This window comes from Dendropsophus ebraccatus, chromosome 5 (genome assembly GCF_027789765.1).
Source record: "Dendropsophus ebraccatus isolate aDenEbr1 chromosome 5, aDenEbr1.pat, whole genome shotgun sequence".
Lineage (NCBI taxonomy): Eukaryota > Metazoa > Chordata > Amphibia > Anura > Hylidae > Dendropsophus > Dendropsophus ebraccatus.
In genome coordinates this window covers 156,157,084-156,177,780 of record NC_091458.1, presented here as the reverse complement: position 1 = coordinate 156,177,780, position 20,697 = coordinate 156,157,084, and the positions used below count along the sequence as shown (strand labels likewise).

The window sequence follows — 20,697 nt, the reverse complement described above, 5'->3', positions numbered from 1 at the left end:
GAGTAGTAGATGCTTGGAACAAACTTCCAGCAGATGTGGTTGGTAAATCTACAATAACTGAATGTAAACCTGCCTGGTATATACATATATATATCCTAAGATAATAAGAAGGAAAATACTATAGGGCGACTAGACAATCTTCTATGTGATAGGATGAATACAGAGTGAAAGACCGATAAAAGCAGAGCAATATAGTCCGCACAGAATGAGAACAGGGCTTCACTTTGGTGATATCCTCCAGAAACCTCTGTAGAATATGCCGCATCACATGAGCGGCTTCCTGTCATACGCTTACTGTGTAAAAGGGAAACCGGCAGCTAGAAAACTGCTTACAGGGAGACATTCGTGTAAACAATCTTTCAAAGATTCACCCTATGTGTGAGATGGGCTTAAGCGACATTAAAAACGATCGCAATAACGATTTTTCTAACGATTTATTCATCTAAACGCTGATCGTTATAAAAACCAAATCGTTGCTTCAAAATCGTTTTAACGATCGATTGGGCGAATTATCGCTTCGTGTAAACGCACCATTATAAAAACTGATAATATTCTAGACTAGCTCCAGTTTTCAGTTCTAGAGCTTTTTCTGAGGTCTGCATTGTGCGGTCATTCCTTTTGGAATAAACTGCGGAACTCCAGCAAAAAAAAAAAAAGAACTTGTCACATCAGCCAGTGTCAGAAAGTTTTACAGATTTGAAATTGGCTTCCATTTAAAAATCTCTAGTCTTCCAGTACTTATCAGCTGCTGTATGCCCTGAAGGAAGTTGTGTATTCTCTACAGTCTGACACAGTGCTCTCTGATGCCACCTCTGTCCATGTCAGGAACTGTCCAGATCAGTAGCAAATCCCCATAGGAACTATCCAGAGCAGGAGAGATTTTCTAACATGGACAGAGGTGGCAGCAGAGAGCACGGTGTCAGACTAGAAAGAATATTCAGGACATACAGCAGCTGATAAGAACTGGAAGACTTAAGATGTTTAAACAGAAGTAAATTACAACTCTATATAACTGACACCAGTTGATTTAAAAACAATGCTTTTTGCCTGCGTATGGCTTTAAAGTACCCATTCACTTAAAGTGTACCGGTGTACATTTTTTTGCAGAAATCAACAGTACAGGCGATTTTAAGAAACTTTGTAACTTGGTTTATTAGCTGAAAAATGGATTTTTATTAGAGATGAGCGAACCGGGTTCGGGTTCGAGTCGATCAGAATCCGAACGTTAGGTATTTGATTAGCGGTGGCTGCTGAACTTGGATAAAGCTCTAAGGTTGTCTGGAAAACATGGATACAGCCAATGACTATATCCATGTTTTCCATATAGCCTTAGGGCTTTATCCAACTTCAGCAGCCACCGCTAATCAAATGCCAAAAGTTCGGGTTTCGGATGGACTCCAGCATGCTCCAGGTTCGCTCATCTCTACTTTTTATCATGAAAAAGCAGTTTTGAAGCTTTCCCCCCTGTCGTCATTGTTATCTATGGATAGGGGAGGGGTGGAGGGAGATGAGGCACCAAAACAGGACAACAAAGTTAATTTACAGCTACATCACTGGGCTTTCTCCTGTGAAGTCAGCACTGACCTCTGAATACCGGCTTTCACACAGTTTCCTCTGTGTAATCCTTCTCTGCTCTCGACTAATCTCCCTCCTCCCCCTCCCCTCTCCATAGGTTACACAGGGCATGAATTATGTAAGAGTCGAGATTTCCTGATAATGAGCAGTGAATGAGAGAGGAGAGGGGGAGGGGGGGGGGGGGGTCCTGGGGAAAGTCTTTTTGAATGCAGATAATGGTATATTTGAATAAACCTAATTACAAAGTTACCTAAAATCACCTGTACTATTGATTTCTGCAAAATAAATAAATAAATAATGAAACATTAGTGACACTTTAAATTGTATAGTCAGTCTGCAGACATGCACGAGGCCCCTGCCATTTCCCATCAGGGTAGAGTTTAGCGACCCACATACAAACTTGAAGGTCAGACCAGAATTGTTAGGATGGGTTATCATTTACCTTCTGTTTATAGGAATCTTTCAAAACTATAAGAACACGTCCTGCAGGTCCAAAAACGGCCATTCCCACAATGAGAGGCTGTTGTCTCCACTATGGGGGTCATGCCTGGTGTGCTGCTGACCTTGCTGTAACATGTCACTGGGTGGGCTAGCTACTCAAACAAACCATGTCTGGAACTGCTGAGAAAAGCACAGGACATCACTGCAAAAACACCAGTCCTGACTGACAAGGAAACGGGACAATGCAAATAACGTATGTCATGAGGTTTCCTCCATACAATCCTCTAGTCAGCTATAATTCACTTCCGGGCTTTCTTATTATCTTTCCCATATCATGAAAAACAAAAGACCAGATGTATAGATATATACATACTATAGTTGGAGACATCCCCTAAAGCAGTGATTTTTAACCTTTTTTGAGCCGCGGCACACTTTTTATACTTAAAAAATCCCGGGGCACACCACCAACCAAAATGGCACAAAATGACACTAAAACAGTACATATTATACATATAGTTAATAATATAGATTCTAAATGTATTTATACTCACTCAGTGTGAAACCTGGGCCTGTTTTCTTCTCCCCTGTGCTTCTCTCCTGTGCTTCTCTCCACCATACTTCTCCCCCCTGCTTCTCTCCTGTGCTTCTCCCCCCCATGCTTTTCTCCTGTGCTTCTCTCCCCCCTGCTTCTCCCCCATCCCCAGGTTTCTCTCCCCCATCCCCACGTTTCTCTCCCCCATGCTTCTCTCCGCTGTTTCTCTCCCCCATCCCCACGTTTCTCTCCCCCCTGCTTCTCCCCGCTGTTTCTCTCCTCCATCCCCATGTTTCTCTCTCCCCTGTTTCTCCCCCATCCCCAGGTTTCTCTCCCCCATTGTTTTCACAGGGACACCATAGTTTAGGGAACTTTCCCCGCGGCACACCCAACCATGTGTCGCGGCACACTTGTTGAAAATCACTGCCCTAAGGAATGGTCTAGTTTTAAAGGGTTTATCCGGCTAAATTTTTTTATTTTTCATTGAAAATCAACTAGTGTGAGAAAGTTCTATAGATTTCTAATTTACTTATTTTAAGTACTGGAAGAGTTGGAATTTTATCAGCTGCTGTATGTCCTGCAGGAAGTTGTGTATTCTTTCCAGTCTGACACAGCGCTCTCTGCTGCCACCTCTGTCCATGTCAGGAACCGTTCAGAGCAGCAGAGGTTTTCTGGTTCAATGTTTTTTATTAGTTTTTTTAAGAACAAATTACAAAAGAGAAAAAAATCTATAAGCCCCTTATAGAAAATCTATAAGCACTGACTTTACTGACTTTAGTGCCAACAGTATAGTTAACGTTTAGAAACAACAGGAATAACATTCTGTATATTATATAGATATAAAATTGTGGTAACATACATTCAGCATGGTAGAATGAGGTTTCCTATGGGGATTTGCTGCTGCTCTGGACAGTTCCTGACATGGTCAGAGGTGGCAGCAGAGAGCATTGTGTCACACTGGAAAGAAAACACCACTTCCCGCTGGACATCCAGCGGCTGATAAGTACTGGAACACTGGAGATTTTTTAAATACAAGTAAACTAAAAATCTATATAACTGTGAGAATATTCCCAGAGCTTTTCCCACCTCCATGGGTGGAGTGCCAGGGAGCGAAACAGAGTTGGAAAGCAGACGGCTGATAAGTCACTTGCCAATAAAACGAAGCTCTTCGCTTAGTTTAGATGAGGGGTGTCAAACTCAGGCCCCCCCAGCTGTTACAAAACTACAATTCCCATCATGCCTGGACAGCTAAAGCTTTAGCTGTTCAGGCATGATGGGAATTGTAGCTGGGGGGCCTGAGTTTGATCTGGTTTAGATGGACGATTCGCTCATCTCTAAGCTTTAGCCTCTAATATGTGCACGAGGCATAGCTAGTATAGGTATTCCCAGGAGTGTTCCTTTAAAAAAATATTGTCTACTAAAGACAACCCTGTCCATGAGTTTTCAAATCATTAAAATTTTTAGATAGATAGATAGACATACAGCAGCTGATAAGTACACATTTTTTAATAGAAGTAAATTTCAAATCTCTGGAACTTTCTGGGTGAACAACCCCTTTAAGTCAGTGCTTCACTCCAACAAGGAGTCTTAGAGAACGACTAGGTATATACCGTATGCCAAGCCCAAAAGCTCTCCAAAAAGGAAAGAATAGCCATGTGACAGCTGTTTCGGAGGTATTGCCGTCAGTACCGCGCAGGGTGCAGGCTGGCAATTAATAACACACAAAGATGCTTGTTAACATCCCAGGCAGCGGCACGCGCGCAGACCTATTATAGAGGTGATGGTTATTACGCGCTTACGATGATCACTTTGTACAAGTATCTCCGTCATCTGTTTGTACCCGTCAGCAGTTACAGCGAAGCTAAAGAAATAAAACATTAGCAAACGTCTTGGCAGCGCACGGGGCGGACGTAGATCTCATTATATTAGGAAGCTGCGGAGAGCTCCCCCTGTGGGCCGACCACCTGTATAACAGTATTCAGAGCTAACCCCCAGGCATCTGGTACACTGCGGCATCATCGCTTAACCAGGAGGCTCGGGGCCAACATCTACACCCTTCCTCGTTCTTCTCCACAGTGACGGCCGTTATTGTGCGCTGCATTTCATCACTGTCCAAAAAGATTTGTAGACTATAGATCTGTATGACAGTACATTTAATGTACATGTTACCAAAAAACAAACAGGGCCCCATCATCCTCCACGGGTCCCCTCAGTGGATGGAGCGGCCCCATCATCCTCTACGGGTCCCCTCAGTGGATGGAGCGGCCCCATCATCCTCTACGGGTCCCCTCAGTGGATGGAGCGGCACCATCATCCTCTACGGGTCCCCTCAGTGAATGGAGCGGCCCCATCATCTTCTACGGGTCCCCTCAGTGGATGGAGCGGCCCCATCATCCTCTACGGGACCCCTCAGTGGATGGAGCGGCCCCATCATCCTCTACGGGACCCCTCAGTGGATGGAGCGGCACCATCATCTTCTATGGGTCCCCTCAGTGGATGGAGCGGCACCATCATCCTCTATGGATCTGTGTTCTGCTTTTCTCAGGTCCCATAGACAATTGCTTCTCCATTCAATCATAGGACATGTGACCGCCTGTGTTGTGATCAATGGGATCCCACAGAGCAGATCCCCCCTGATCCTACTCTCTTTTCTGTTGATAGGAGATCATTTCTTGGATTAAGACATTACTCTGTTCAGCTCTGCTACCTGTGAGGATAGCCCGGCCGCAGCTCTGCTACCTGTGAGGATAGCCCGGCCGCAGCTCTGCTACCTGTGAGGATAGCCCGGCCGCAGCTCTGCTACCTGTGAGGATAGCCCGGCCGCAGCTCTGCTACCTGTGAGGATAGCCCGGCCGCAGCTCTGCTACCTGTGAGGATAGCCCGGCCGCAGCTCTGCTACCTGTGAGGATAGCCCGGCCGCAGCTCTGCTACCTGTGAGGATAGCCCGGCCGCAGCTCTGCTACCTGTGAGGATAGCCCGGCCGCAGCTCTGCTACCTGTGAGGATAGCCCGGCCGCAGCTCTGCTACCTGTGAGGATAGCCCGGCCGCAGTTCTGCTACCTGTGAGGATAGCCCGGCCGCAGCTCTGCTACCTGTGAGGATAGCCCGGCCGCAGCTCTGCTACCTGTGAGGATAGCCCGGCCGCAGCTCTGCTACCTGTGAGGATGGATAGTCCGACCGCAGCTCTGCTACGTGTGAGGATAGCCCGGCCGCAGCTCTGCTACCTGTGAGGATAGCCCGGCCGCAGCTCTGCTACCTGTGCTGGTTATCCTGTATAGAGGCAGCCGGACTGTGCTGGGGACTGTGGGTGACATGTTCCATCCCAGGTGGGTGAGCACTGTTCCCTGTCTATACTAGTACAGTACAGCGCTGCGGTATACGTTGTCGCCATATACAGTGTAGGACCCTTCCTCCCTATAAGTGACTCCCAGTCCCGACCAGTCCACACACCTCATCCGTCTGTGCGCTGTACAATGGGGAGAAGTCCTGCATGAGCGGCTCCATACGCTGTCAGCATAGACACCGGCAGGTACCGGCACTCACCTGGGATCCGGAGAGCAGGAGCAGCCGGGAGTGTGAGGAGGATGAGCCGCTCCGGGAGCCGCGCGTGTGACTGGTGCTCCTCACAGAGGAAATGACTAAGAGCCGGGACTGGCCTCATTCCTGAGGTACGGCTCATTAGCATAGACCCCGCCCCCTGTGTGTGCGGTGTAAGAGCCGGGACTGGCCTCATGCCTGAGGTACGGCTCATTAGCATAGGCCCCGCCCCCTGTGTGTGCGGTGTAAGAGCCGGGACTGGCCTCATTCCTGAGGTACGGCTCATTAGCATAGGCCCCGCCCCCTGTGTGCGCGGTGTAAGAGCCGGGACTGGCCTCATTCCTGAGGTACGGCTCATTAGCATATTCCCCGCCCCCCAGTGTGTGCGGTGTAAGAGCCGGGACTGGCCTCATGCCTGAGGTACGGCTCATTAGCATATTCCCCGCCCCCCAGTGTGTGCGGAGTGACGGGGCGGGGCGGGGCGGGCGCTGACGGACTCCGCCGGTACCTGCCTCACCTTATGTCGCTCCATCCAGCTGTCATTGCTGCCGTCCATTCCGCTGACGCTTCTATACCCCCTGTGTGGTCGGGCTGGCACACAGGAGCCCATGTAGGTACCAGCTTCTCCTGTGTGGGAGTCTTGTGCCCAGGTTTTATGTGTGGTTGGTTGACACCAGCTTACAATAGCAGCTCAGACACAAGCCATGCAGGCAGCTCTCGCCCAATATTAGCGCTGATGTAGCAGACTGGCACTAGTTTAAAGGGGGATTCCACTCAAACATAACTATTCACATGTTGCTGCCCATGGTGAGACTAACAATTCCTTCCATACTTATTATTATCTATTCAGTCTCCTTCCCCCAGTTTTCAGCTGCTGCTTTCTACTGAAGACACAAAAATCTGTATGTGAGTTTTTCCCTCTGTCTTCCCTTCCCTTCTGTGATGGCTGATGTAAACAAGTCCCTGGCAGGCTGTATCTGCAACATTGTAGCTTTTTTTGTTTTTGTAATGCTGGGCAGGTTATTCTGAGGTCAAGTTGCTGATGGACTCACTGAAATTAATTCTGCCATTACAAAGTAGGTACAATGTTGCAGATACAGCCAACCAGGGACATGTATACATCAGATGTTTCAGAGGGGAGGGGGGGGGGATACGGAGAGAAAAGCTCACACACAGATTTTTGTGTCTTCAGCAGAAAGCAGCAGCTGAGAACTGGGGGAAGGAGACTGAATAGATAATAAGAAGTATGGAAGGAATTGTTAGTCTCACCATGGACAACAACATATCAAAAGTTATGTCTGGAGTGGAGTACCCCTTTAATGAACCATATACACAGCTCAATGAGTGTAGTCATACACCTTCAGTAAAGGTCCCCGTACACTTGCCGCGATTTAATGGGCTCTGTCAGGTTTTCAGCTTGTGTCCCTCATTTTACCAGATTCTAATAAAAAAATTGCATGTTGTGATTTCAAACAGACCAGATGAAGCCTAAAAACATGGACATATTAGGCAGCCAATGTGTATGGGATTTTAGAGGGTTTTCTAGAGATAAAAAAAATGTATGTTGCTGGGGCAAGCTGAATAGATGTATAAAAAACACATACTCACCTACCTTGGTACCCCTGGGCTCCCGCTGTGTTCCTTCTTCTGACTGCAGTGGTGGCCGGGTTATCAATCACCGACTGCAGCAGTGATCGCCTCCATGGGGGACAAATGACGTCTTAGTGGGAGACCTGGGAGAGTGAGGTAGGTGAGGATTTTTTTTTTTATTGGAAAATTTGAAACATTTAACCTGCTCAACTTGTCTTAAATTTTTGCATACCTGCCCGTGCTCTGTGTGTAAATAACTTCCCTGGAGGCCATTTCCCAGATCAGAGAGCTGCGTACCGACAGCTACGGCAAAGCGGGACAGCTACGTTTACAGCACTGTTAGGTGCACTCCCCATGTTCCAGGCCTCAGCTTATCCGGCTGGTCAGCTGGATTCTTTTGCTATTGATTCATTTTTGCACATTGATAAATTCCGCCCAATGTGTCAAAAAAACAAACAAACAGAAAAAAAAACCTCATGGATAAGTTAAAGCATCGCATAAAGTGTGACAGGGCAGAATTGAAAGTTGGTCTTTTAAGTGAATTTATCACTAATCTTGCCTCTATAAAGATTCTAGTATGCGTAGATCGACATCGCCTTGCAGTGAGTTTCTGTGGTGCACTGGAGGCAGTCCCAGTATCCCCAGTGCATCCCTTTCCCCACCAGCTTACGATGGCATCTCATGAATCTTCAAGAGGCTAAATCATTAAAGGAGAAGTCCGGCAAAATTTTTCCTAAAGTATTGTATTGCCCCCCAAAAGTTATACAAATTACCAATATACACTTATTACAGGAAATGGTCATAAAGTGTTTTTTTCCCAGCACTTACTACTGCATCAAGACTTCACTTCCTAGATAACATGATGATGTCACTTCCTGGATAACATGGCGATGTCACTTCCTGGATAACATGGTGATGTCACTTCCTGGATAACATGATGATGTCACTTCCTGGATAACATGGTGATGTCACTTCCTGGATAACATGGTGATGTCACTTCCTGGATAACATGGTGATGTCACTTCCTGGATAACATGGTGATGTCACTTCCTGGATAGCATGGTGATGTCACTTCCTGGATAGCATGGTGAGGTCACGACCTGACTCCCAGAGCTGTGCGGGCTGTGGCTGTTGGAGAGGATGATGGCAGGGGGACACTGAGGGACACAGGGCATTGGAGGGACACTGAGCATCCCCCTGCCATCATACTTTCCAGCAGCCACAGCCCGCACAGCTCTGGGAGTCGAGTCGTGACATCACCATGTTATCCCGGAAATGACATCACCATGTTATCCAGGAAGTGACATCACCGTGTTTATCCAGGAAGTGACATCACCATGTTATCCAGGAAGTGACATCACCATGTTATCCAGGAAATGACATCACCATGTTATCCAGGAAGTGACATCCCTATGTTATCCAGGAAGTGATATCACCATGTTATCCAGGAAGTGACATCACCATGTTATCCAGGAAGTGACATCACCATGTTATCCAGGAAGTGACATCACCATGTTATCCAGGAAGTGACATCACCATGTTATCCAGGAAGTGAAGCCTTGATGCAGTAGTAAGTGCAGGGAAAAAAGCAATTTATAAGCATTTCCCATAAGTGTATATTGGGGATTTGAATAACTTTTGGGGGGCAATACAATACTTTAATACATTTTTTGCCGGACTCCTCTGTTAATGTCACTCTACGCTTATTAGCATATTAGCAATATTGCTAATAACTTGGGGAAAAGGAATCCAGATTTTAATAAGTGGCACATACCATTTAATAAGTGGGCCGATCTGACCATATGGGCATGGTGCTCGATTTCCTTTAAAGGGGCACTATCAGCAGGTTCATTCAAAGGCCCTGCTGTTTTTGTGCCATTTGATTAAGAGTAAATATGAAAATGTGCTTGTTAGGATCACTGGGGGCGTTTCTTGGCACCAGAGCACCCCCTCAGCCTGCCCACCACCTCCTTCAGTGACGCCTTCCTTATTCATATATACACAATCATGCCGGTCTGGTAGCGCGTCAAAGACAGCACAAAAATGATGGAGCAGCACTGCTGCGGAACTATCAGGTATGGAGCTGCAGGGGAAAATCAGGTTCATTGCCCTTTAAGGCCAGAACCAGCCAATTCCTTAAAGAGTTAAACTTTAGTACATATTATGTTTAACTTAGGAATTCCATGCTATAGATTTAAGACTCATCTTTACATTATCCTGTACTGTAAGGGATTTCACATTGTATCAGCCTTCAGCAACATACTCCATCATTTTCATGACTAATGGAGTAAAGAGAATGAGGCCACCGGCCAATGTTTTATTTCTCTTGGACCTTTAGCACATTTCCAGTATGTGAGTCACACAAATATAATTTCCTCTTTTTTTTTTAACTCCTTCACCATGTAAGCAACATTTTCTGGTTCCTACTTTCTGTTCTCTCCACCATTTGCTTTTATTGTTGAATTACACGGCTTAAAGGGGCTTTCTTATTTCCCCTGATTCAGATCAAACAGGGAGCAGCAGGAGGGGCTGCCCAAATAATCCTTAGATCGTTCAGGCTCCCCATTGGAGTCAGTGGCGGTCTGCTACCCCGGCTCCTATTACATGGGGTCACCCAGAGCAGAACGGTCGCTGTACGAACCGCGCTCTTTCAACATATTGAAAGACCACACTCATCCAGAATTGTGCGTGGTCTTTTACCATGTCCTATTACACAAATTGTCAAGGTTACTTACCACCACTCTGCTCTATAAGCAGTAGTCTGGCTGAGATAGTTGTTGTCCCTATTGAAAGACTTTCCAGATCCTGGCCTAGAGGCCAGGACCCATCTGAAGGGATCCAAGCAGATGCCTTATCCTTTTCTTCCAAGTGTTCCAGTGCTAGCAGCGGCCACTTACCACATCACTATCTGAACTCCCTGACTTGTTTATTGCAGCTGCTTGCATCCATGGGTGACACAGACCCATGGATCATGCAGCTTCTGCTGGACTGCATGCACCCGAGCGAGTGCGGGGTCTGAGCCCTGCTCAGTCCCTGCCCCACAGTACATGCTGCTTTTTGCTCACCTTTAATAGTTTGAAAGGTGCAATTTTTCATATACACAAGTCCCCCAAATCCACTTCCAAACTGAACCAATCCTTATATAAATTTGATATAGAAATTTATTTAGAAAATTATTACTAAAATTTTAACCTTCTAACAAATGTACATTTATTGTAAATCTAAATGATCACAATTTTTTGAAACATTTAAATTATAAATAAGATTTTTCAAAATTTTCAAGGATTTTTTTTTGCCGCCCCTGCCTCTGACACTTCTGTTTTATCTCTGAAGTAACAGGCTGCTCATACGGGACACCTCCACGACCAGTGATTGGCTGAGCGGCCTTTCACTTCAGAGAAAGGTTTGTAAGTGCTGGAGGTGCCTGCGGTGAGCCTGTAATCCCAGAAACAAGCCAGGAGGACACCAAGGGAGCATGGGAAGGTAAGTATACACCTTTATACTTTCTTTACCCTTGCATCACCCATCAGCCGCACATTACTATTACACTCAGCGCCCAATGATTTTTAAACTTCCCTGGAGACAACGATCAGCCGATGATGGGCTCTTTATTACACGGCCAGAATGGGCCTGATTAATCAAACAATCACTCTGTTTAAAAAGGACCTTAATGTGAGTGTGATAAGGCCAGATTTGCTTTTTATCTGCCTTATTCCCAAGAGACTATCCCTGTCCAAATTAGGTAAGCTGAGCGCTAGCGACAAGGACAGAACACCAGGCAAAAAGACTGTATAACCTCCTCTCTCAGCAGAGTTACAAGTGCACACTCAACGCTTTATTTAGTTTCACATGAAATATATAAACTTTCAATACAGGCGGGGTTTCAAGTCACAAGACACATACATATCACACTCTGATAGGTCAATCCATAGATGGTCAGTAGTTTCCTGTCCTGCGCAGTCAGGCTGGTACAACGTGTTGTTTACCATAAATTGTTTATATAACAATGTCTCTTTCTTGCGTCTGTATTGTGGCTGCGATGTACGTTCAAGGTGCTGCGCTCATCGGCCGCTGACAGCTTTCCTCTCCTTCTTCCAGAAGCAAATACAAGGCTGAAATTTTAACCCAACGTAACATCAACTTTATGGTCACCTTCACAAGTGGAGATGTGGACCAGAAAGTGCTAATCAATGGGGACCAGGCACTGCCTGAATGGCTGGTGGGAAATGGCAGGTATGCGACACTTTTGTACAGCTATAAAAAATGTTCTCGCACTTGGCAACAGTTCTCACATAGAGATCACCACAACTCACGGTGCAGGTTCAGGTATGTCCTGTAGCCTTGATCTGACCTCCTCGCTCCTCACACCTATATCCTAAGTAACTGACTCGTAATATAATGTGTCATCTAAAAGTACACGGCAGCTTCCGTGATATCTAATAAAACGTGTGAAAATTTTTCTCTCAATAATGTGACTCAGCTCTCGCTTATGCTCCATTAAACCTACAAAAATCTCGGCACGGCTCTTGTCACCGGCCTTTGTGAGAAGAGCTGAAGTTTGTGTAATCCAGTCAGAACCGATTAAGCTGAAACCTTTTACTGCCGGAACTTCTGTACCTGATTCCCAATCCATCGTGGCAGCAATAGCATTCAGCAGAGTCAACTGCGATTATTTCTTAGGGCTGAGCTATCAGTCATGGTTTGTGTATCCAAATCCACCAACTTACCCTCACTCCACTCTATGTTGGTGGTGTACAGTCTGTGACTACACCAGGGAAATCTCTCTATACGTATAGGCTGAGGTGTCTATATTTAATGGGTTATGTCTATTATCCGTTTGGTATGTGTTTCGCCAGAATCTGTAACCTGCAGTTTTAAGTGCATGAGTAAAAGTAACTTTTTAACACAATTATGTTAATTCCCCCCCCCCCCCCCCAATATCAGTGTAGGGATGACAAAATTAAAGGGGTACTCTGGTGAAAAATTATAATTTTTTTTTTAAATCAAGTTATATAGATTTGTAAACTATTTCTATTTAAAAATCTGAAATCTTCACGTACTTATCAGCTGCTGTATGTCCTGCAGAAAGTGGTGTATTTTTTCCAGCCGGACACAGTGCTCTCTGCTGCCACCTCTGTCCATGACATGTACTGTTCAAAGCAGGAGAAATTTTCTACGGGGGATTTTCTCCTGCTCTGGACAGTTCCTGACAATCAGACTGGAGGGAAAACACCCCTTCCTGCTGGACATGCAGCAGCTGATAAGTACTGGAAGACTTAAATACATTTTAAATAAAAGTAATTTACAAATCTGTATAACTTTCTGATACCAGTTGATTTCACAGTATGAAGTTGTTCTAATCCCGACCATTAGAGGGCGAGCTCAGCTGTCATTAGGGTAGCATAGAAATATGGGATTTATTTTACAGCACCAAAGCATTAAAGGTGCGACTTATGCTGCGTTTACACGAAACGATTATCGTCCGAATTTTCGCATAAACGATCTTATTTGAGCTATAATTGTACCATGTAAACACAGCAAACGACAAACGACGAGCGAGAAATCATTCATTTTGATTATTCAACATGTTCTTAAAGCGTCGTTCGTCGTTCGCTGAAAATTCGCAGATCTCTTCGTGTAAACAGTCTTTCACTGATTTACCCTATGTAAAAGATGGGCTTAAGCGATCTAAAAAACTATCGCAATAACGATTTTTCAAACGATTTTTGTAACGATTTATTCGTCTAAACGCTGATCGTTATAAAAACCAAATCGTTGCTTCAAAATCGTTAAACGATCGATTGGGCGAATTATCGCTCCGTGTAAACGTTAGGCAGGACCCCACTCGTCCTCGTTATCTTTCATGTATAAACAATTTATAAAGAATCATAGGCTGCCAACTGTGCATTGCTGCGTGTAATAGTGATGCGGGACTGACGACTAATGACAGTGAAAAGAAAATAATATAAAGAAAGTATATAAAGAAAGTATATTAAATATTATACTTACCTGTCCACATTCCCCGGTGTCCTGCTGCCTTTTCCCAGCATTCCCCGCTCACCTCAGCCTCTCCTGAAGCTCCTGAAGCTGATTTTTTATATGACAAGCCACTCAGCCAATCACAGGTGCTGTCCCATCAGGGTTAGTGATTGGTTGGAGTGGCTGGACAGGTAAGTATAACTGAAATATATATATATTTATACCGTATTTTCCGGCGTATAAAGTGACTGGGCGTATAAGATGACCCCTGACTATTAATCAGATTGTCAGGGGTTCGCCTTATACGCCGGAAAATGTTAACCCTTGCCTGACCGCAGCCTGGCTGCAGTCAGGCACGGGTTATCTGCAGCTAAATTAATAAAAAAACAAACAGTTAACTCACCTGGGCCCCGTTCCCGGTGTCTGCGCCTCTTCTCTGCTCCCCGGCGCAGAAGGGTCTAAACAATAAGTTGCACATTAGGAGTACTAGTTCCGCTGCTGGTTCTTCCAGCAATTTGATGTCATCTGTCAGGGAATCAGGAAGTGTTCCATGCTCTTCAGGGGCCTCCACAAGAAAAATAAACTTTTTTTTTATAGTTCTCCTTGGAATCAGTGGAATGCCAAGTAATGCATGGATATGCTGGGTCCCCCAGAGCAGGAGACACTTCTTGCAGCCAATCTCCATTTTGGCTTCAAAAAAGCAATATATAGACAATGTTCCCCTATACATTGACCATATATTGCTCAGTAATGATACAGAACAGCGCCATGGTCAGTTGTACCAATGAACACAAGTCCAGAACTGGGGTACATGCCAATGCTAGGTAACACTCGGGTTGACGTTTTGGGGGAAAAAAAACAGATGTGCAGGTCAGAATACAATGGCTAGGCTGATTTCCGTAACCTCCTAACAGATATACAGCACATTCAGGGTACCTTTACACCATATCGCAACAGATTTCATGCTGAGAGTTTCGCACTGAAATCCACTGCAATACTGATTGCCATTAAAGTTTATGGTGCTCCCTTCTCGCAGCGGATTTTCATTCCACTGCGAGAATGGAATCCATAGCAGATATAGTGCAGCTGGTATAATAAAAAACAAAGCAGTCATGCTTACCTGTCCGTGCTCACTCCATGCCCTCTGGTGTCAGTTAGTGACAGCCTGCTCAGCCAATCACTGTCTGCGGTTGGACAGTGGTGTGATTGGCTGAGACACAGCAGAGGAGCATGTGTGGTGACCAGGGGAGCCAGGTGGGGTTGTGTCGCTGGGCTAGATGGTGGTGTACCTAAGGCACTTGTCACGGTGGCCAGGAGTAGTATGCGCCCACCATACAGTGTCTTAGTATAGGTATAGGTAAAGTGTGAAGAAAACCAGAGTCTTGGTTGAATTTGAACAAGAACCGATTTACTGTAAATCCTTAAATGCAGTTAAGTTCTCTCTTTCAATAGAGGAGCAATATATACATTCAGTCCCTTGAGCTGGATACATAGACTTGAATGCAGCTTCTCGCTGGAGGGATAATGTTTTGAATCTATTTACTTGAAAAGTAAACTGGATACTGTAGCTTGAATGTAGTTGAATAGACTGACTGTAGGAGAGGAGTGGACTTAGGGCCTCTACCTAGACCCTAAGATACTCAGCTGTGGGCTTTGACAGAGAGTTCCTACACCCATGTGTATGAACTTCCACCCTTTTGCTGTCTATGGGCACAGAGTGACATAGAGCAGGAACGTAGGTCCCAACTTGTGGGTCAAGCTAGCCATCGGGGCGGGGGGGTCATTGTACATGGGAGCCATAGCAGCAGCTCCCTTACAGAAATCCTGACAGCAACAATAACCAGATCTCAGCTGATAAACTACTCCCTGATTGGGCAAAACACAACTGGAAGGCCTTTACTCTGTCCAGTGATTGGTGAGATCACTTGTACCCAGCTCATTGATTGGTCAGAGGAAAATCACCTCATACAACAGTGGCAGTTGGTCAGTTAACCCTTTGTGAACAATCTCCTTCAGCTGCGCATACAGTGCATACAATACAGTGACATCTAGTGGCAGAAAATAGGAAGTGCAGGCAGAAATAGAAAATACAGGTATTATTAGGAAATATAGGTTGAGTGCAGATACCCTTCAATGAGAGGGTGCTATACAAAGGTGCCTGAGTACAGGTGGGCAAGAAACATAGCAAAGGCCACACTCGCTCTGGGACACTGCACATCAATAGGTAAGTATGGCTGCCTTATTGTTTTTTTTTTTTTTACTATAACAGCAGCATAACATCTTAGGCTTTACAAGGCTACGGTATCCCATTCGCATAGGGATGTTGCTGTCACGGTCCTTTTTTTGATCCGCAGACCGATTCCCCAACAAAGCTCCGGTCTATTACAGAGTACCCGGCCTGGAGCAATAGAGACCGGCCGGCCTCTATTGCTCTGGGCCGGGTACTCGGTAATAGACCCGTGCTGGGAGGAAACCCCCTCAACTCTCCAGTGCTTCAGGCCGGGCTGGTGCTCGGTAATAGACTGACGCTGTTCACTGGAACCAGTTCAAGAAAAGGACTGCGGCACCATAATCCCCGTGCCAGCACTGGTCTATACATAATTGATCATTCAGGGGAACCAATAATACAGGTTACCTCCTTGCCAGCATGTTCCCTGATAATATATAGCTGACTGCTGAAGGTCCCCACCGCTGGTCATCTTGTAGTCAAGGGATCCTCCAAATAAGATAAATGACTGTCTAAAAAGTTATTCCCATTTACATACAGTTTGTATTGCTCCAATAAAGCAACAGTAAAGACCTCGGTGACCTACAGACTGCAAACTACAGTAACTCATTGTAGTCTGGAGCCGCACTTATTTGAGACTCTCTCTGACCAGTCTTGTTACCAGTTCACAGACAGTAGAGGCATTGGCCGATGAAAGGAAGTAACACATTTTATACTATTTTTAGTAAAATAACGTCCATCATTTTAATTTAAAATCATGGCCGTTGTTTTACATCTTCAATGATTTCCATTTCCCTGTTCGTGTCATTAGTTTCCGGCCGTTATTGAGCGAACAGTGGACATTATTTTACGCTCTTTGCAGGACATACAGCAGCTGAAAGGCTTGAGATTTTTAAATAGAAGTAAATTATAACTCTATATGACTTTTGCTGGACAAACCCTTTAAATGAAATGGACTTTTTAAAATTAGCCCCACCCAAAAGGGCCATCTCAAATCTAACCTGAAATAATGTACCACCGGCCATCATTGTAATCATGGCCGCCATAGCATGTTAAGGAACGGCCGCTATTTAATACTTAAATCAACTGACGTGGTTTTAAGTATCAAATAAGGACTACATTAGAGTTATGAGGTGATTTCCAGAAAAAAACTAGTAGTTTTCCAGCTTTCTGCTGAAGAGACAGAAAACTGTATGTGAGCTTTTCTTTCTGTCTCCCCCTCCCTTTCGTGACAGCTCATGTAAACAGCACGCCTGTTTCTGCACTCTGTGATGCTGGGAGGGTTAATCTGAGGTCAAGTTGCTGATGACCTCACTGCTAATAATCCTTCCTTCATTACAGAGTGCAAAGACAGCTCGCCAGGGAACTGTTTACATGAGCCATCTCAAAAGGAAGATGGTGAGAACAGCTCACAAACAGTTTTTTTGTGTCTTCAGCAGAAAGCAGCAGCTTAGAACTGGGGGGAGGAGACTGAAAAGATAATAACAGGCACAGAAGAATTTGTAAGTCTTTTGGAAGGAGGATTATTTAACATGTATCTTACCTGAAGGGAATACGATTGTTATTGATGTCGCTCAAGACAAAATCTAAAACAACCTATGAGATGAACTAACAACAGTGATTTTTTAACATGTCTAAAGCCAATGAGGAATTTTGTTGTTTGATCACTAGGTGTGTATTTCGCTCATTTTCGGTCACTTTAGCGAGTTGTGTAATAGGCCCAAAAATGTTTGTTTTGTACATATCCTTTACAGTATATAATAATAATAATAATAATAATATTTATTTGTATAATTATTGTAGAATTATTATTATTATTAGTATAGTATAATATGATTGATCTCTATATTTTTATGTAATATATTCACTATATATTTACTTTCTTACATCTACATTTTTGCTTTATTATCTGAGCAACCCTTCTATACCTTTGCGTTCAGCTACTTTACGCTTATTACTTACTGTAGGATTATTTCTGAGAACTAAAAGGTTAAATGTGAGTGTATTACGTACTATGATTTCCCACAAACTGGGATTACTGCCTATAAACAAGTTTGTTTCCCACTGTAGAGCCCTGGGGAGGATGGCGTAAGTCCGTAGACTTGTAACCTGCTTGTCTAAAGATAAGTTCACTTTAGACTCTGAAACTTTGCTCCATCTATAAACCTCCTCATCAAAGTGTTTATGACAAACATCATCTCCGCAAACTAGTATCCGCAAAGCGAAGTTCACATCTAGTTCTTTGACTCACCTTAAAGAGGGATGTTAAAGTAGTGCCAAACGTTTTATCGAGGGGCTAGATCACATTGATCACATTGCTTTCAATACGGCTATTCACATGTCTGCAGTATTTGTCTCCGCAAAAAAAAAAAAAAAAAAGCCGTGATTTATACAAAACGTACATTGTGTGAACATAGCCTTATAAATATTACTGGGGTGGAAACTGCCTTTATCTAGGTCAGTGCTTCAGCTCTCACGGCATATCAGGGCCCTCACTTCCCTTTCTCCTATCAAAGCAACATAGTTGCTTGTTAAGTGTGTTTAACCCCCTAATGACCACAGGCGTACATCTACGCCCCCCTTTGCCTGTGGCTTAACGCAGGAGGTCATAAATGTACGCCCTGCCGGGGTCTTGGGCTATGGAGCGGCTCATGGGCTGAGCTGATCTGCAGCCAGGCCCTCACCCTCAATGGCGGGCCGCCACGATCGTTTAAGTATAAGTCACTGGAGCATCTCCGGTCACTAAGCAATCGGGACCCCCAGCGTGTCTGCGGGGGTTACGATCGCATGGCCTGACTGCCGGAGGTCCGTTACCTACCACTGTGCAGGCCGATCTTCTCATAAAGTCTGCCACAGGCCACAGGCAGACTCTATCAGAAGATCGCAGATGGCATAGCAGGGATCAGTGTTACTGATCCAATATATATATATATATATATATATATATACAAGTGATAGTTCCCTAAGGGGTCTTTAAAAGTGTAAATAAATAAATAAAAGTTTTACAAAATGTCCCATAGCCCCCCCCAATAAAAGTGAAAATCACCCCCCTTCCCATCTTATACATAAAAATAATAAAGTTAATTAACATATAATATACCATAGCGTGCGGAATCGTCTGATCTATTAAAATAAAACAATATTGTTCATGCGCGGTGAACAAAAAGCAGTAAAAAAATGCAGAGATTGATTTTTTTTAAATGACATTTTATGTATAAAAAAATTAATAAAAAGCGATCAATACGTTTGATCTAGAAAATTTTTTTACTAACAAAAAAAAAGATCATGACGCAAAAAATGATGCCCCAAACGATCCCGTAGGTGAAAAAATAAGAGTCACAATATCGCCATTTTAAATACACCTATTTGCAAAAATAAGGTTTTACTGCCCAAAAAAATTGTAAAACGTTAGAAAACCTAGTAAACCTGCATATCACCGTGTTCAGACCGACCTATAGAATATAGAAAAACTGTCTGTTTTACCGTAAAGTGCATTGCGTAAACATGGAAGCCCCCCAAAATTTGCGCAATCGCATTTTTTGTCCCAAGATCACCCCATAAATGATATTTTGGGGGTTCCATCATTCATTTTATGGCAGATTGAAAGATGCCATTACAAAGTACACCTGCTCCTGAAAAAAACAAGCCCTCACATGGCCCTGTAGGTAGAAAAATGAAAGAGTTATGGGTCTTAGAAGGAGAGGAGGAAAAAAACGAAAACGCAAAAGTGACAATTGGCCCGGTCCTTATGGGGTTAATAAAAGTTGTATTTTTACACAATTCTCATTGTATTAAATTCTCATCTCAAATGCTCATAGATGGTCTATTCAGTGGAGTTGTTTCCTTGTACTTTGGCTACATGACAGGCTACCTTTACTAAAGCTAGTTCAGGTTAAACCTGACAATTTTCTATATTTCGGTAAAGGCCAGAGACGTGTGTATCACTTAGTGCCTAGCAATGATTTTCACATGTGGGTAATAGGCGCCACCTTGTGGCAGCAGAGTGTAAGTGATTACTATCTTCCATATCTAGTATTACAGGCTCATCTCATGTTAATAGGGCATCATAATATAAGCTAGAGCCGAAGTGTCCGGAAAATTGTTGAGAATTATCAATATCAGAGAAACATTCATACATTTTTTTTTTATTGCAAGCAAAACAAGATAGACAAAAAAGAATCAAAACGGGGAACGTATTCAGCTTCTCACATGAGGTATGTTACACACATTTCTCTTATTATAATGATTATTATTATTATTATTTTTTTGCACCATTAATTGGACGGTACATATGATGAAGGGGTTAAAAGATATAACAAAAAGGCAAGTACAACAAGCATGAATGAGATAGAAGACAAACTGGTGTAGTGGGAGCCAGGGGTCGTCCTTAGGGGTATGTGACCTGTATGACCGCACAGGGCGCATCACCCCATCAACCCAATGGGGGCAACACCAGACTGGCACAATGGACCCTCCGGTGAGGACTCCTGTCCTCGATTCCCCAGGTGAGCGCACCTTTCAATTGTGTGTGCTATTAAGACACATGCACAATTAACCCCTTCAGGACCAAGCTAATTTTCGTTTTTGCGCTTTCGTTTTTTCCTCCTCGTGTTTAAAAGGCCATAGGGCTCGCATTTTTTCACCTACAGACCCACATGAGCCCTTTTTTTTTCGCCACTAATTGTACTTTGCAATGGCAGGCTTAATTTTTACATAAAGCACACTGCGAAACCAGAAAAAAATTAAATGTGTGGTAAAATTGGGGGAAAAAAAAAAACCCACAACGATATGTAACTTGTATAACTTTTATTTTATTT

At 44.1% G+C, this 20,697-nt stretch overlaps 1 protein-coding gene and 1 long non-coding RNA gene across 4 annotated transcripts in view; one reads left to right on the top strand and one right to left on the bottom strand.

Moving 5' to 3' along the window:
* The window catches only part of FHL3 (four and a half LIM domains 3), a 35,494-nt gene extending 29,297 nt beyond the window's left edge, over window positions 1-6,197 (bottom strand). Inside the window, exon 1 of one of the 3 annotated variants that reach the window (XM_069971696.1) lies at window positions 6,091-6,197. Coding sequence is in view for 1 of the 3 variants with exons in the window: in XM_069971695.1 (XP_069827796.1) it covers window positions 5,998-6,002 (5 nt within the window). In the remaining 2 variants the exon portion in view is untranslated. Of the gene's footprint in view, window positions 1-2,567; window positions 2,591-5,997; window positions 6,022-6,090 lie in introns of those variants that run through there. The other 2 variants (XM_069971695.1, XM_069971694.1) reach the window with 2 other exon arrangements.
* A 373-nt stretch (window positions 6,198-6,570) lies between these two features.
* LOC138793927 (uncharacterized) overlaps window positions 6,571-20,697 on the top strand; it is a 34,917-nt gene continuing 20,790 nt past the window's right edge. The window contains exons 1-2 of the long non-coding RNA XR_011363371.1: window positions 6,571-6,694; window positions 11,773-11,907. This is a non-coding gene — a long non-coding RNA (uncharacterized lncRNA). The remainder of the gene's footprint in view (window positions 6,695-11,772; window positions 11,908-20,697) is intronic.